The sequence below is a fragment of the Boleophthalmus pectinirostris genome, unplaced genomic scaffold, assembly GCF_026225935.1.
Source record: "Boleophthalmus pectinirostris isolate CB_2022bp ecotype Guang Dong unplaced genomic scaffold, ASM2622593v1 HiC_scaffold_16, whole genome shotgun sequence".
Taxonomy (NCBI): Eukaryota; Metazoa; Chordata; class Actinopteri; order Gobiiformes; family Gobiidae; genus Boleophthalmus; species Boleophthalmus pectinirostris.
In genome coordinates this window covers 35,871,975-35,887,898 of record NW_026571095.1, presented here as the reverse complement: position 1 = coordinate 35,887,898, position 15,924 = coordinate 35,871,975, and the positions used below count along the sequence as shown (strand labels likewise).

The window sequence follows — 15,924 nt, the reverse complement described above, 5'->3', positions numbered from 1 at the left end:
AACTTACGTCAGACCAGAGTTGTGCACCGAGTCGGGGACCTGCTGCACGAATTAGGACTAAACCAGGACTGAACCAGGACGGAACCAGGACTAAACTAGGACTAAACCAGGACTAAACTAGGACGGAACCAGGACTAAACCAGGATTAAACCAGGATTAAACCAGGACTGAACCAGGACTGAACCAGGACTACACCAGGACTGAACCAGGACTAAACTAGGATGGAACCAGGACTAAACTAGGACTAAACCAGGACTAAACCAAGTCTAAACCAGGATTAAACCAGGACTGAACCAGGACTAAACCAGGACTAAACCAGGCCTAAACCAGGACTAAACCAGGTCTAAACCAGGATTAAACCAGGACCGAACCAGGACTAAACTAGGACTAAACCAGGACTAAACTAGGTCTAAACCAGGATTAAACCAGGACTGAAGCAGGACTAAACCAGGACTAAACCAGGTCTAAACCAGGACTAAAACAGGACTAAAACAGGACTAAACCAGGTCTGGTCCCGGTCTCAGTCCTTGTCTGGTCCCAGTATAAGTTTGGTCTCAGTCCCGGTTTGGTCCCGGATCTGTTTTAGTCCAGTTTTAGTCCTCATTCAGACTTTGTTCAGTCCTGGTTTAGTCCTGGTTTAGTCCGTTATCCCTTTTTTCCATTTTTCATTTAAACACAAAATCAAAAACTGAAAAAAGGAATCATTATCTGTTTTTTTCATTTTGGTTTTAGAGACTAATAATGAAGAAATCGTTATTTTTTGGTTTTATTTTGAAAAACAAATGAACGAACGACACACGGACTCAGAAAATAACATAAAAAATAACATAATCTGAGCTCTTTAAAACAAAAAAACTGTAAATTCTCTTCCTCCGCAGGGGGGAAAACATTTCTCTTATTATCTGTCAGTAAAGTGCAGGTCCGTGTCTGGGCTTAAACTCGACTCGCGGCTCGTTCGGCTGCAGCTGTTGGTTTTTTCGGTCGGTCGGGGGTTGGGGGTCCATCTGGTTGAGGTCGGCTGAAGGACTGGACCTGTTGGACCTGTGCCCGACTGTGAGGCTCCGTCTGTGGGTCAGAGAGCGGAGTGTGGCCCCTCCTGACCAGAGGAACCAGAGGAACCAGAGGAACCAGAGGAGCCAGAGGAGCCAGAGGAACGTGCCGGGGCGGAGCTCAGACGGCCGAGGGGACGAGGAGGTTCACCTTCGAAAGAGGAAACAGACACAAGAGTTTGATGTGAAAGCGCCGCTGTACGAAGCCAGTTTGTTTTTGTCTCTTTAAACAGCGATGTCTGACTTCTCTGAGGCATTAACGGTGACACATAAGTCTCACGATATCGTCACGGTACGATATTTACTGAGATATCGTAGGGAAGCTCACGAAATTACAATATTCTACATAATAACAAGAGTGACATTATAAAACGCTTTGACCATCATCAGTGTTGGGAAGTTTACTTTTAAAATGTAATCCCCTACAGATTACAGATTACATGCACCAAAATGTAGTTTGAAACGTAATCCATGAAGTCATTTAAGGTGAGTCATGTAATCTGAATACTTTGGATTACTTGATTTGCTGTAGAGAAGCAAAGACGAGGATATTTTAACATAAGAAGTTTTGTCTGATAAAAGAAAATAAAAAGCCCAGACTTTACTGAACCAAATTAAAAATATTATTGATAGAAGACGAGAACACATGGTCCACACAGCAGGATTTAGTCCTGTTAAATCCTGTTTTAGACCTGGTTTAGACCTGGTTTAGATTTAGTTTAGACCTGGCTTTAGTCCTGGTTTAGATCTAGTTAAGATCTGGTTTTAGTCCTTGTCTAGACCTGGTTTAGACCTGGTTTAGATCTAGTTTAGACCTGGTTTTAGACCTGGTTTAGATCTAGTATAGACCTGATTTTTGTCCTGGTCTAGACCTGGTTTAGACCTGGTTTAGATCTAGTTTATGTCTAGTTTAGACCTGGTTTTATTCCTGGTTTTAGACCTGGTTTAGTCCTGGTTTAGTGTCCGGCAATGAGTGGAATTACCGGAAAAAAAAGGGGGAATATAGCCCAAAATGTGAAAACAGGAAAATACCGCCGTGTAATCCATTTACTTCAACAAAGTATCTGTAATCCAATTACCACTCACTGAAACAGTAACTGTAACTGAATACACGTACTCATCATTTGTACTCTGATTACTCCGGTACATGTAATCTGTTACTCCTCTACACTGACCATCAGTCGGTCAAACATTTATTGTCATATTCTAGAGGTGTAACCATATCCACATCTCACGGTACGATATTTATTGCGATATTTTGCTTTGAAAATACCTTGACAAGATTTTGGTGTGAATTATTTCTGTCATAATCCCAAGAATTCAAGTAAAAACATATTTCTTCATGTTGTTTGCGCTGAAATGAATCATGGGAAATGTAGTTCTCTGTCTTTATAAACTGTTGCTACTGTAAAACCACGAATTTAAGAAAAGAAACTTTAGATTTATTGCGACAGCCCGCGATATTATTGTGAGACTTTTGTCGATACAATATTACGATATTTCATTTATTGTTACATCACTAGTCACACATAATATATTTAGATCACTGTTTTACATTTTATTGTTTTGAAAATACGATGTTTGCCAAAAACAACGTATTAACGTGTTTTATAACTTCCACTTTTGTTTTTCACACGTTGGGTGTTTCTCGATTCCCAGAATCCCCAGGATTTTAATCTCATTCTAGTTTGTATTTCAGTCAGACGATGTTACGAAGTTGTGACATAAGAACCTCGTTTTAATACATCATTTCTGTATCTTTGAGATTATGGTAAATGAATGATTAAAATATTAAAAACTAAATATTATATCTTTTGAATGAGCCAAAGTTCTCAACAATAAAAACAAGAAACTGAAATTCTTCTGCCTTCGTTCACGTTCATTTTCAGGAGGTTTTTACCTTTGAGAGGAAAGCTGAGCGGAGCAGAGGCGGGTCCAGTTCAGTCCGGTTCAGAGTCCGGGCTCAGGTCTGAACAGTATTCGAGAGGAACGTCGAGACCCACCAGAGGAGCCACCACACTCAGCCACGTCAGCACGTAGTTCACCGCTCTGAAAGGAACGTGACCAACGTGAATCCTCTGCTCCTCTGACCTTCTCCTCTTCTCTTCTGTTCCTCTGAACTTCTCCTCTTCTCTTCTGTTCCTCTGAACTTCTGTTCCTCTGACCTTCTCCTCTTCTCTTCTGTTCCTCTGAACTTCTGTTCCTCTGACCCTCTCCTCTTCTGTTCTCCTCTGTTTCTCTTCATTCTCTGTTCCTGACCCTCTCCTCCACTCCTCTGCTCCTCTCCTCTTCATCCTCTGTTCCTCTGACCTTCTCCTCTGTTCCTCTGACTTTCTCCTCTGACCCTGTCTTCTGTTCCTCTGACCTTCTTAAATCTCGTTTTTTACCTGTTTTCTTGTTGAGCTTGTTGTAGAACGGGTGTCATGAAGTCTTCAGTTTTACAGGGATGTAACATGTAGAAGGTCTGTCCCAGAAGAGGATGCTCCTGATGGAGAAGAACACGGACAAACGTTCAGGTCCATACAGGAGTTTTAAAATGTTCTCTGTGCTCTAAGGTTTTTCCTGTGACTTTGTGTTGAAGTTTTGGAGACTGTCTAAATCTAAGTATCTGTCTGGACTAAACCAGAACTAAACCAGGACTGAGCCAAGTCTGAACCAAGTCTGAACTGTGACTAAACTAGAACTGAACCAGGCCTAAGAGTGACTCCTGATCAAAATCAAAATCCTCCTGTCGACATGGGAGATAAACATGTTTATTCCAGGCGGCTAAATCACTGAAAATGTATGTTATTAGATTTTTTTTCCAGATCAAGAGTTTATTTTCTTACCTAGTCCCTAGTCCCTGTGCTCTTCTTCAGAGTCAAAATAAAACTAAAAATAAGACAACAAAAAAAAACCCAACTATTTTCTTCATTATTTGTCTCCAAAACCAAAATGAAAAAACAGATAATGATTCATTTTTTTCAGTTTTTGATTTTGTGTTTAAATGAAAAATGAAAAAAAAAAAAAAAAAAAGCAGATAATGGACTGAACCAGGAATAAACCAGGACCAAACAAGATCCAACCAGACCGGAACCAGACCAGGACTGAGTCTGGGACCAGGACCAGGACTGAGACCAGGACCAGACAAGAAATGAGATCAGGACTGAGACCAAGACTGAGGCCCGGGACCACGCCAGGACCAGGCCATGATTGAGACCGGAACTGAGACCAGGACCAGACCGGGACTGAAACCGGGACCAAATGAGGCCTGAAAACGGTTTAGTCTTGGTTCAGTCCTGGTTCAGTCCGGCATCACAGTTTAAGTCACGTAAACGGGAAACGGCCCTTATCCGTTTTTTCCATTTTTCACATTTAAACACAAAATGGAAAACTTAAAAATCAAACCATTCTCTGTTTTTTCATTTTGGTTTTGGAGACAAATAATGAAGAAAATATATATTTTTTAAGTTTTCTTATTTTTGGTTTTATTTTGAAAAACGAATGAACGAACGACACACGGATTGTTTTCTGTTTCCTTTGTTTCATAGTGATCATATTTGCTTATATTTGATCATATTTGCTTATATTTGATCATATTTGCTTATATTTGATCATATTTGCTTATATTTGATCAGAGTTGATTATATTTGATCATATTTGCTTATATTTGATCATAGTTGATTATATTTGATCATAGTTGATTATATTTGATCATATTTGCTTATATTTGATCATAGTTGATTATATTTGATCATAGTTGATTATATTTGATTATATTTAACATTCATAGTGAACACTGTCCTGGTGCGATGTACCTGTTGTGTAACGGTGCTGAGGAGAGCGTCTGGTGATGTCAGTCTGAGTTTAGGTCGAATGAAGCTCCACACGTCCTCCAGAGACAAACTCTTCCCCTCTGAAAGAAAATAAAGATCTCATACTACGTGATAAAACAGAAAATCATGTTACAGCAGAATGAATTTGTGCCAGTAAATCTCACACACGTCCACAGAGAAGCACGAGAAAAAAACAATATAAAAAAGTAAACAAAAGAAAAACTGATATGATGTGAGGTTACTGCTGGTGTCAGATATGTCAGGACTGATCTTATTTTTAGTATTTTTTATCTATATTACTCCAAAACCAAAATGAACTTTATGTTTAAATCAGACATGTCAAACCAGTTTTAAATTTTGGCCTCTGTGAATTTGAGTTTGACAGCCCCGGTTTAAATGAATAATGGAAAAAACAGATAACGGCCGTTTCCCGTTTCCACGACTTAAACTGTCATGCCGGACTCAACCAGGACCGAGACCAGGACTGAGACTGGGACCAGACCAGGACTGAAAACAGTTTAGTCCTGTTTTAGTCCCGATTCAGTCCTGGTTCAGTCCATATGCGGTGCAAAATTCTGCCATCACAATCACGGAAACGGGAAACGTTTTTTTCGTCCGACTGTTTTTTCCATTCTTCATTTAAACACAAAATCAAAAACTGAAATAACGAATCGTTATCGATCCATCCATCCATTTTCTTCCGCTTATGGGGTCGCGGGGGCATCAGTCTAAGCAAGGACTCCTAGACTTCCCTCACCCCAGACACTTCCTCCAGCTCCTCCGGGGGGTGTTCCCAGGCCAATCCAGAGACATAGTCCCTCCTTTGTGCCGTTGTTATGCGTTTTTTCATTTTGGTTTTGGAGAAAAATAAGAAAATAGTTGTTTTTTTTTGTTTTTATATTGAAAAATGAATAAACGAACAACACACAGATTCTCCAGGTCTGTTTGTGATGAGGAAACATCAGAACACAGATCAGAAAATATTGTAATAAGAGCCCTTTAAATCTCCATTGGTTTAACTTCAGGCTCACTGAAAATCCAATTCGGAGACGAGGGATTATAGTTTCTTTCATCTTTTCTCCATGAGTCTGACCCACCGAGCGTGAAGGCCCTGAAGTACAACACCGGGGTCCCGTAGCTGCTCGAGAAAACCACATGAAACTCAAACTGGAAACAAAGACGTCGGCCGCCTTCAGCCTCAGGACGGTTTATCACGACAGCCGCTTCGTCTTCATCTTCGTCCTCCTCCGTGTTCTCTAGAACCGCCACCGAACTCTGCAGCTGCAACGAAGACACAGAAACAAAACTCAATCAAACTAACGACATCTGTGAGCTCCCAACGGAATTGAAAAATAGTGAAAGGTGAAGGTGATGGGCAGGATTGATCCACAGGAAGAACCAAAAAGGAAACATTTGATTGACTAATAAATCATCCTGAGTTTACAGAGAACATTTTGCACGTGGAGCGACGACAAAACAAAATCCTGTTTGTTAATGGAGAGGAGCAGAAGACAAACAGACTGAGCTGCACTTTCTTGTTCTTGTGGTTTTACAGAAACATCACGTCTTGGTCTCTTTGCAGTGGAAGGTGTTTCTTGGTGAACAGTTGGAGCCTTTCACTTTGGCGTTGACTTTTTAAATTCGTAACCGAGGTTGAGCGAAGGATCGGGATTTTGTTTTGTTGTCGCTCCACATACAAAATGTTTTCTGTAAACTCAGGATGATTTCTTAGACAAATGTTTCCTTTTTGGTTCTTCCTGTGGATCAATCCTGCCCATCACCTTCACCTTTCACTGATTTTTCAATTCCGTTGGGAAGAGAAACAGTTTGAACGGAGGTTTGAGTCACACACATCTGATTCACTTTTGCATTTATGGAGTTCACAAACAAATTTCTCGAGTCGTTTTCCGCTGTTAGGATCCAACAGCCACACAATTACGATGTCCGAATCCCAAAACTAAAATATGACAATATCAGAACCAGAAACAAAAGTGATATGGTTCAAAAGACTTGAAAAGATCGACTTTGTCAATAGACACATCCCACTGGGAAAACAAACATGGAGGTTTGATGATCACTTTTTCAGAGGATCCTTCTCAGTATGAATTGAGCAGTGACCGGAAGTCCCAGATTCTTGATGCGTGTATTGAAACTAGATTCTCATCTGAGCAAGTATTGATACTAAAAACGTCCCAGGAGAATTCATTTGCGTTTCCACATCTGCACATTCAATCATCAAACACAAACAGAAGACAGAAGAGTTTTTACCTGTTCAAACTCTTCCTCTTCGATCTTCTGGTTCCTTTTGGCACCAGTGACGACGGAGCGTAGGACAGTTTTCCTCAGGTAACCCTCTTTTGCCCCCTGCGGCCAAAAAACGCACATTATCGCCCATAAAATACAGCAGAAGTGAGCGAGGGAGCTGCATTTCTCTGTAAAAAGTCAGATTAAACTCATGATTCACGAGTTTAATGTGTGTTTATATAAATAAACTGTTTCCTAGTATTTTTTTTTCCTGCATAAATAGTACTTTTTGCATGAGCGCCCCCTGCAGGTGTGGTCTTGTGAGTGCAGTTTGGCTCAGATAAACAGAAATACAGAAGATTTATGCAGAAGATTTTACTTATTAATAATCTGCTGCAGTGTAGAACTTTGTACAATTTTTATACCAATAAGTTTGAGAAGCCGTACAGAATCTGTGTGTCGTTCGCTCATTCGTTTTTCTAAATAAAACCAAAAATAAGAAAATGAAAAAACAACGATCTTCTTCATTATTTGTCTCCAAAACCAAAATGAAAAAACAGATAAAGATTAATTTTTTTTCAGTTTTCAATTTTGTGTTTAAATGAAAAATGGAAAAAATGGATAACGACCGTTTCCCGTTTACGTGACTTAAACTCTGATGCTGGACTGACCCAGGACTAAACCAGGACCGAACCAGGACTAAACCAGGACTGAACCAACCAGGACTGATCCAGGACTGATTCAGGACTGATCCAGGACTGATCCAGGACTGAACCAACCAGGACTGAACCAGGACTGAACCAACCAGGACTGAACCAGGACTGAACCAACCAGGACTGAACCAGGACTGAGCCAGGACTGAGCCAGGACTGAACCAGGACTAAAACGTTTTCAGCCCTGGTCTGGTCCCCGGTCTCAGTCCCCGGTCTCAGTCCCCGGTCTGATCTTGGTCTGGTTCTGGCCTCAGTCTCGGTCTCAGTCCCAGTCTCAGTCCTGGTCCTGTTACCTGTCTCAGTCTTGGTCCTGTTCCCGGTCTCAGTCCCGGTCTGGTTCTGGTCTGGTCCCGGAACTATTTTAGTCCTGTTTTAGTCCTGGTTCAGTCTGACATCACACGTCACGTAAACGGGAAACGGTCGTGGTGAAATGTTAACAGGTCTGCGCGGGTGCGGGTCTCGACCCGTGCAAGATTCTGGGTCGGGTCATCGCAGTGATCGCGTTGGGCCTCTTAGTACCTCTTAGTTTATTTTTGTGGATTATCGCGACAGCTCTATTTATGTAGGATATGTTTTTTTGATGATGTGGTCAATAAGAGGTTTGAAATTAAGGTCCAGGTCCAGCCGAAGACCAAGATATTTGATAGGTTCAGTTTGTATCGCGTCGTCAGTCTCACCTGCGCCGTCTCCCAGCTCCATCCGTCTCTCAGCTCGTCAGATTTCTTTAACAGACGTCGACAGCTCTGGAAGAAGCTCTCCTCGTCCAGCTGCACACAACTCATCTCTGCAAGACAAAAGCTTTATTTCATATTTTACTTTTTACAAACAGAAAAAACATGTGTCCAATTCTCCATCACAACACGTCACAAGCACACGGTCTAAGATCACAACACCTCATGCTTTTCTGTACAGCAAAAATTTAAGGTTCACTGTGTCACTTTTCTTTTTCTACCTTGAAAAACTCACATTCTTAAAGTGAAGGGACCACCACTCCACAGATCTGATTAGGAACTTTATCTTATCGCCCGGTTGCAGAATTTACTATGACCTCTGTGTCCCCTGTCCCTGCAGATTTATTTAAAACCAGGATTAGACCAGGTACTAGACCCGGTACTAGACCAGGACTAGACCAGGATTAGACCCGGTACTAGACCAGGATTAGACCAGGTACTAGACCCGGTACTAGACCAGGATTAGACCAGGTACTAGACCCGGTACTAGACCAGGATTAGACCCGGTACTAGACCCGGTAAAGACCAGGATTAGACCAGGATTAGACCAGGTACTAGATACATTAGTGCCGAGTGCAGAACAGTTTTCCTTAATTACGCAGTCGTTTCACAATTTTATCTTTACCAACCTCCACAAAGGTGTCCCAGTTCTGGATTCTGAAAGTCACTCTACATATTGTGGAACCTTCCAGGCAAAGCAGTAAAGGGTGAACCGTCGTTACAACAGAAAATGTACACTTTCCAAGTTTGTCTTGTGAAGATTGTGAACACTGACACTTTCTTTGAGATTTTTTTCTTTTTACATTAGTATCCCTATTTTCACAATAATCAACAATAAAATACCTTGTCTAAGAACTCAAGACGATCTGGGTTCTGTTCTTACCGCTGTAGAGAAAGAAACGAAAAAGAAATCGGACGTAAACAAGTTTAAATCCGCAGTAAAGTCCAGAGCCGCTCACTCGGGCACCGCCATTTTAAATCGTGTTTGTTTATCTTCCGGGTCACGTGATACAACGGCGGCCACTTCCGGACTAAAACAACGTTAGATTTTACTCTATTTTTATATTTATTTTTTTATCTATACATATTAGTATCTGTTTGTCTTTTATTGAGCCGTTAAAGTGTTTAATTTAATTAATTCATTTTTTTCCTTTTTTTTTTTTTTTTTTTTACAAAATTATATGATACAAATTGGCAGTGTTAATTAAGAATGAAAAATGAGAGGTCAGACAGGAACAAACTACTACTACTACTACTACTACTACTACTACTACTAATAATAATAATAATAAACATATGCACATACATTTATAAATAAATCTATACATATTAGTATCAAAATTATATGATACAAACAAATTGACATGTTAATGGTGAATTAATTAAGACATGGTGGAGTTTGGCATTAGACAGTTATTAAAATGTTTTACAGTTACAAATTACTGTGTTAATAAAGTTCTCAATGCAATAATTATATGAACTCTACATTAATACATTTCAGCAAATCAGCAAAATAGATTGTTTTAAATGAGTCAAATCTCACGTACCTGCGTCGGGGCTGCGTGTGCTACGTCACTGAACCATATCTATTATTTCATTATTTTGATTAAAAGCACTTTTTATTTATCAATCTGATATAACACTCTACGAAATATTATGTGCAGGTATGTTTTTCATTATAAAGATGATGATGATTTTGCAGGTTTAGGTTTATAAAATTAGGTCAGAAGCCATGAAGTGTTAGCACAAGTGTAAGTCAGATGGAGAAGGTTACTGATATTTATTTTCAAGAACAAGAAGCAGGTCTGAGGAGACTTTTATCTTCTATAAGGAATTATCTGCCAAAAGAAGTAAATCTGTCCCCAGAGCTAGTCTCCATGTCCGGAGATCCGGTCGTCGAGGCCCCCGTCGTCGACTGCCGCCCAGATCTCTCTGCACCGGCCCCATATGGCTCCTCCATATGGTGGTGGGCCCACATGAGGACGGCCCCACGTTGCTCCTTCGGGCTGAGCCCGGCCGGGCCCCGTGGGGGAAGGCCCGGCCACCAGGCGCTCGCTGACGAGCACCCACCCCAGGCCTGGGTCCAGGGTGAGGCCCCGGTGAGGCCCCGGTGACGCCAATCTGGGCGACGTAACTGGCCTCTGTGTGTGACTCATTATATAGGGCTTCTGAACCGTTCTTCGTCTGACCCGTCCCCCCGGATCGGTTTGCCTTGGGTCACCCTACCAGGGGCATGAGGCCCCCAACAACATAGCTCCCGGGATCATTCGGGCACTCAAACCCCTCCACCACGATAAGGTGACGGTTCAAGGAGGGGTGACCTATGGTCATGAGCTCTGGGTAGTGACCGAAAGGACAAGATTGCGGATACAAGCGCTCGAAATGAGTTTCCTCCGCAGGGTGGGCTGGGTGCTCCCGTAGAGATAGAGTGAGGAGCTCAGTCATACGGGAGGAGCTCGGAGTAGAGCCACTGCTCCTCCATGTCGAGAGGAGCCAGTTGAGGCTCGGGCATCTGTTCTGGATGCCTCCTGGGCGTCTCCCTCGGGAGGTGTTCCGGGCATGTCCCGCCGGGAGGAGGCCCCGGGGAAGACCCAGGACACGCTGGAGGGACTACGTCTCTCGGCTGGCCTGGGAACGCCTCGGGGTCCCCCCGGAGGAGCTGGAGGGATGTGTCTGGGGTGAAGGAAGTCTGGGAGTCCCTGCTTAGGCTGCTGCCCCCGCGACCCGGCCCCGGATAAGCGGAAGAAAATGGATGGATGGAGAAGTAAATCTGATGTCAACAATTGTTCTCCACAGACACAGATTTACCTTCTAATGATTATTATTTATTATTTATATTTATGATATAAACAGGAAAACACAAATTACTGGGATCTGTTAATTCTCTTCAGACTTTTCAATAAAACTGTTGAACATTTATCTGTGCGCTGCCTCAGAGACCTGGAGAGTGGCGCCCTCTGCTGGAGTCTGTCAGTGAGAGGGAGGACGTTTTTTGCGTCACACAGCTGAAACTGAAAGTGTTTGAGAGACGCTTGGCTGAGGCCTGTTGGAGACTGCGGTGAAGCAGTGAGTATTTCTCTTGATTAACATGTAAAATATTGAAACAGTGGTTTAGATTTTGCTTTTTATTTGGTTCAGAGCTGAGTAGGTTAGTTCTGGTTTAGTTTGAGTTTAGTCCTAACGTGGTCCTCTGATTGGAGCTTGGTGTGACCTATTTCATAGGCCTACACGGTTGGTTTCTGTTAAGACGAAGTCAAGTATTTTCTTAGAAATAGTTTATTCCTAGTTTAATTCCATTTTAATCTGTCCTGGCAGAAAAAATATTTGTACTCAAGTAAAAGTACATTTACCTGGCAAAAAAATACACACAAATAAAAGTACAAATACAACCAACTGATCTCTTGTGCCCTGGTGTAGACCTTTTTTAAACATGGTTGTTTTTGGTTAATTACAGGTTAAGTATTTGCTTTGAAATAGTTTAGTTCTAGTTTAGTTCTGTTTGGATCCATATGGTTCTGGTTTAATCGTGATCTGATCCAAACACTATTGAGAAAACCCAACTCTCAGTGAAGTGTGATGTGGTCATGTGTCCAGCAGAGGGAGACAAAGACCGATCAGACCTCTGGGTGCAGAGCAGAGACACATTTCACAGTAACTCCACATCTGGAGAACAGAACTTCTAAACAGGAGACATCTCTGTATGTTCTGTTCAAATGGACTCTTCTTCTGATTCCAGCTCCTACAACATGGACCCACCTGGACCTGGCCCCAGGTCTAAACTCAGACCTAAACCTGCTCCCAGCTCTGTGTCTCTGAGAAGTGACAACTCCAAAGGCCTTCCTCCAAACTTTAGTGAAGCTCGTCCTGAAGATGAGAGGTGAGACATTTGAACAGGTCTTTTCACACTGATAAACAGAGACTAAAGTGAGTAGGACTGTTACTGTGTGACTGTCTCCTCAGTCAAACACATTATTCACTCTGTATCTTCTTTCCTGTTTTGTCCTGGTCATGTGCTCCAGAGGGTCAGACTTACACAGACATAAGTTTAAACTACTGCAGAACACATGAGCTGCACTGACTCTACACTGCCCCCTGTGGACGAGCACTGACAGTTCTCTCTATTCAACACTCATCAGTAATATGACGTGATTAAATACTACACCAACAGGGGTGGAAAGAGTATTTGTACTTATGTAAAAGTACAGTTGAATTGGAAAAAAAATGTACTCAGTTCAAAGTACAAGTAGTTGCCCCTCTATTGGGGCTGGTGTAGACCTCTTTTAAACATGGTTGGTTTTGGTTGAGACCAGGTTAAAGGTTGTATGGAGGATATTTTTTTTGTTTCAAATTGTCAGTGAAAGTTTAAAATACCATTACAGAGACGCAGCAGCCTTGAAATTATGATGACCAAAAAAAAAAAAGAATAAAAATGTATCAACTGTGGACGTGTTGAGGCCAGAGAAACATCAGCCAATAGAAAACAAGGCTCCCTCATTTTCTATTAGCTGTTAGGTTGTCAATCAAACTCCCTACATTTCTAGTCGCAGGGATTACGTGGTTTATGCAGTGATTCTTAGAGGCTTTTTCAAACTGTAGCTTCCTTGCAGTTTGCACAGTTCGCAGTTTGTTGTGAGAATCCACCGGTTTGCTGCAAAAGAAAGTAAATTTTTGAGGTCGCTGAAAAAATAAGAGAAGGAGAAAAGGAGCAAAGCCAAACTGAAGTAATTCTTGGAGATCTGTTCCAGTGATGGCGCGACTGAAGCAGACGAAGGCTCTAAAAACTGACTCGTCGGTCACTAAATTATTTCTAGACAGTTCACTTCAACAGTAATTCTGAACGCGCACCGGCTGTAAACAAGTGTGATTTCTAGAGTAAAGAGGTGGGAGGAGATGTTTCTACTGAGGCTGTGGAGGAGGAAGGTGGTGTCACGCATNAATACGGTGAGTTCATGTGAGGTGAACAGTGCTGATGATTTAACGAGGTCACTGGTAATTTAGGATGAAGATGATGGTGATAAAACATGTATTGTCATTAATAGTAAAAGCTATTGTCAAATAGCTCATGTTTCTCTCACTCTGGAGTCCGGCGTCTCCTAACAGGTCCTGGTGGGATCTCCTGATTTGTCCAGGATATCTGTCTGCAGGTCTCAGTGTTACGTTCCACCAGTTGAAGAACACCTGCAAGAGTCCAGCACAAAGTGTTCTTCATTCTGAGTTAGGCTTAAACGATGTGGGGAAAATATATGTAATTGTCATTATTCTGACAAGCTGTTTCTTTTAATAAATAGATTCTGTTCAAAGACCACATTTTAAACATGTGTTGAAGATTTGACAAAAATAATGATAATAATGATATGAAAAGACAAACTAATGTCAGAATTTCATTTAGTACAGTAGTAGTTCTGAAGTGCAGGGTTAACAGGAGATTTTGCTGTTTGTAGAGGAAATTATCTTAGCCTAAGGAAAACATATGCTGCCTTTGAGATTTCAATTTGATTGTGATTAATCTTACAGGCCTATATTGAATTAAATACACATACACATATTGTTGTCGGCTTCATTTAAGTCAACTGCTTTAGTGTTTATTTTTCCATAGTAACAAACTTAACTGGAGCAATAAACAATTGATATTATTATCTGTATAATTTGATGTAGAATCCTGACTAAGTGAAACAGAAAAAGCTGTTGATCTGTAGTTAGATTTGTAGTTTGTCTGCGCTCACGTTACAGCTGTTGTCAGTAACGGAAGCTAACGCGGCCACATATTGATTAAAACACTTTATAAAAATTAGCTCCAATAAAATAATAGAAAGTCCGTGTCCGCAAAGTGAGCTCATTGTTAACCACACTTACCTCGGTTTGTGTCACGACTAATCCATATTTACGCCTCTCTGGAGCCGGACCGTCCACCATAATTTTAAAAAGTGGTTCACCCTGAAGCGACGCCATGTTTGGGTTTGGCCGTTACAAACCCCAGGTTCCAAAATGGCCGCCCGTTCAAGTCAATGGCTGTGTCCCAATTCAAAGGGTTTGAAGTGTCCTCCGCGGACTCCAGGCATGGATCTATTAAAATAATAATAATAATAATAATAATAATAATAATAATAATAATAATAATAATAATAATAATAATAATAATCCAGGCCGGTGTGGAAATGGGACAGGACGGAGCCGCTCTCCCGTCGCTTAGCAACCGAGGGACGCTGCTAGCGCTAGCGCTAATGCTAATGCTAACACGCTCCGCGCAGATTCCACACACGGATCAGTAAAAAGACGCACAGATGATCAAACTGTCGGATTTGTGACCAAATTATTTTAATATTTCGCATCCAAATCTTCTAAAAAAAAAAAATGAAAATGTATGTTTAACTTTTGCAAAACAAAACGGCTATATTTAAGGGATACATCTTAAATAGGCAAAATTATCTTAAAGTTAAAAAAAAAAAACTGTGATGAGATTTGCTTTACTAAATATCATTATTAAGGAACAGGGATTAGATTTATACAGTCAGTTTGTAAAGAAAGAAAGAATCTCTCCTGAGAAAAGATGGTTTATTAAACAATCCAAGGAACTTCTGGAAATACTTTATCATAATATGAAGAGTCAAACATTAAATCCATTACACACACACACACACACACGCACACACACACACACACACACACACACACACACACACACACGCACACACACACACACACGCACGCACACACACACACACACGCACGCACGCACGCGCGCGCGCACGCACGCACGCACACACACACACACACACACACACACACGCACACACACACACACACACACACACACTGCATTAACAGCTGTATGTCAGTAAATCTCATTGTTTTCCCTCTTTGCTGAAGCAAGTGACAATCAAAAATGAACAAATTATCTTTGCCAGATATGATCATGTGGAACACCACAGTTTATTACATTTATTACATTATTATTTTATTACAGTACAATAGTACATTCTTATAGTACATGTACTTAGTTACCAGTGTTGTGCATGAACGCATTCAAAAGAGCGCGTTCATTGAACACGTTCATTTTTCAGTGAACTTTGAACTGAACGCAACACGTTTGTAAATCAAGAACTTGAACGTGAATTTGTTCAAATTATGTGTGATGAACGACGTACGTCACTGTTGGGGTTCAGTTAAATGTCGGAATTTGTTTTCACCTGACGAGTGACGATCTGCTCGCACTTCACCTCGCGAAACCACAGCCGCGTGTCAACGCGAAGGCCACTCCACCGGCAGCTTTAACGGAACGTACGGGCTCTTGTGTCTCTCAATGGGAAGTCAATCAAACTTGACTGGGCGCGTTTAGCTGCTTGTATTTACCTTCTGTACAGGCTGACCACGG

At 41.4% G+C, this 15,924-nt stretch overlaps 1 protein-coding gene across 4 annotated transcripts; it reads right to left on the bottom strand.

The window, feature by feature from the left end:
- Positions 1–753: 753 nt before the first annotated feature.
- On the bottom strand, positions 754–9,534 carry atg10 (ATG10 autophagy related 10 homolog (S. cerevisiae)). 4 transcript variants are annotated; one of them, XM_055151687.1, is made up of 8 exons: positions 9,396–9,534; positions 8,499–8,605; positions 7,133–7,228; positions 5,962–6,145; positions 4,847–4,944; positions 3,437–3,534; positions 2,950–3,098; positions 754–1,200 (listed from the first exon to the last, which is right to left on the bottom strand). In XM_055151687.1, the coding sequence occupies exons 2-7, from the start codon at positions 8,601–8,603 to the stop codon at positions 2,990–2,992; spliced, it is 690 nt and encodes a 229-aa protein (XP_055007662.1). In that variant the 5' UTR covers positions 8,604–8,605; positions 9,396–9,534; the 3' UTR covers positions 754–1,200; positions 2,950–2,989. The 4 variants fall into 4 exon arrangements, with proteins under 4 accessions (XP_055007662.1, XP_055007663.1, XP_055007664.1 ...); XM_055151688.1 differs by having other exon boundaries at positions 9,436–9,526; XM_055151689.1 differs by lacking the exon at positions 9,396–9,534 and adding an exon at positions 9,182–9,337.
- Between the last annotated feature and the right edge of the window lie 6,390 nt (positions 9,535–15,924).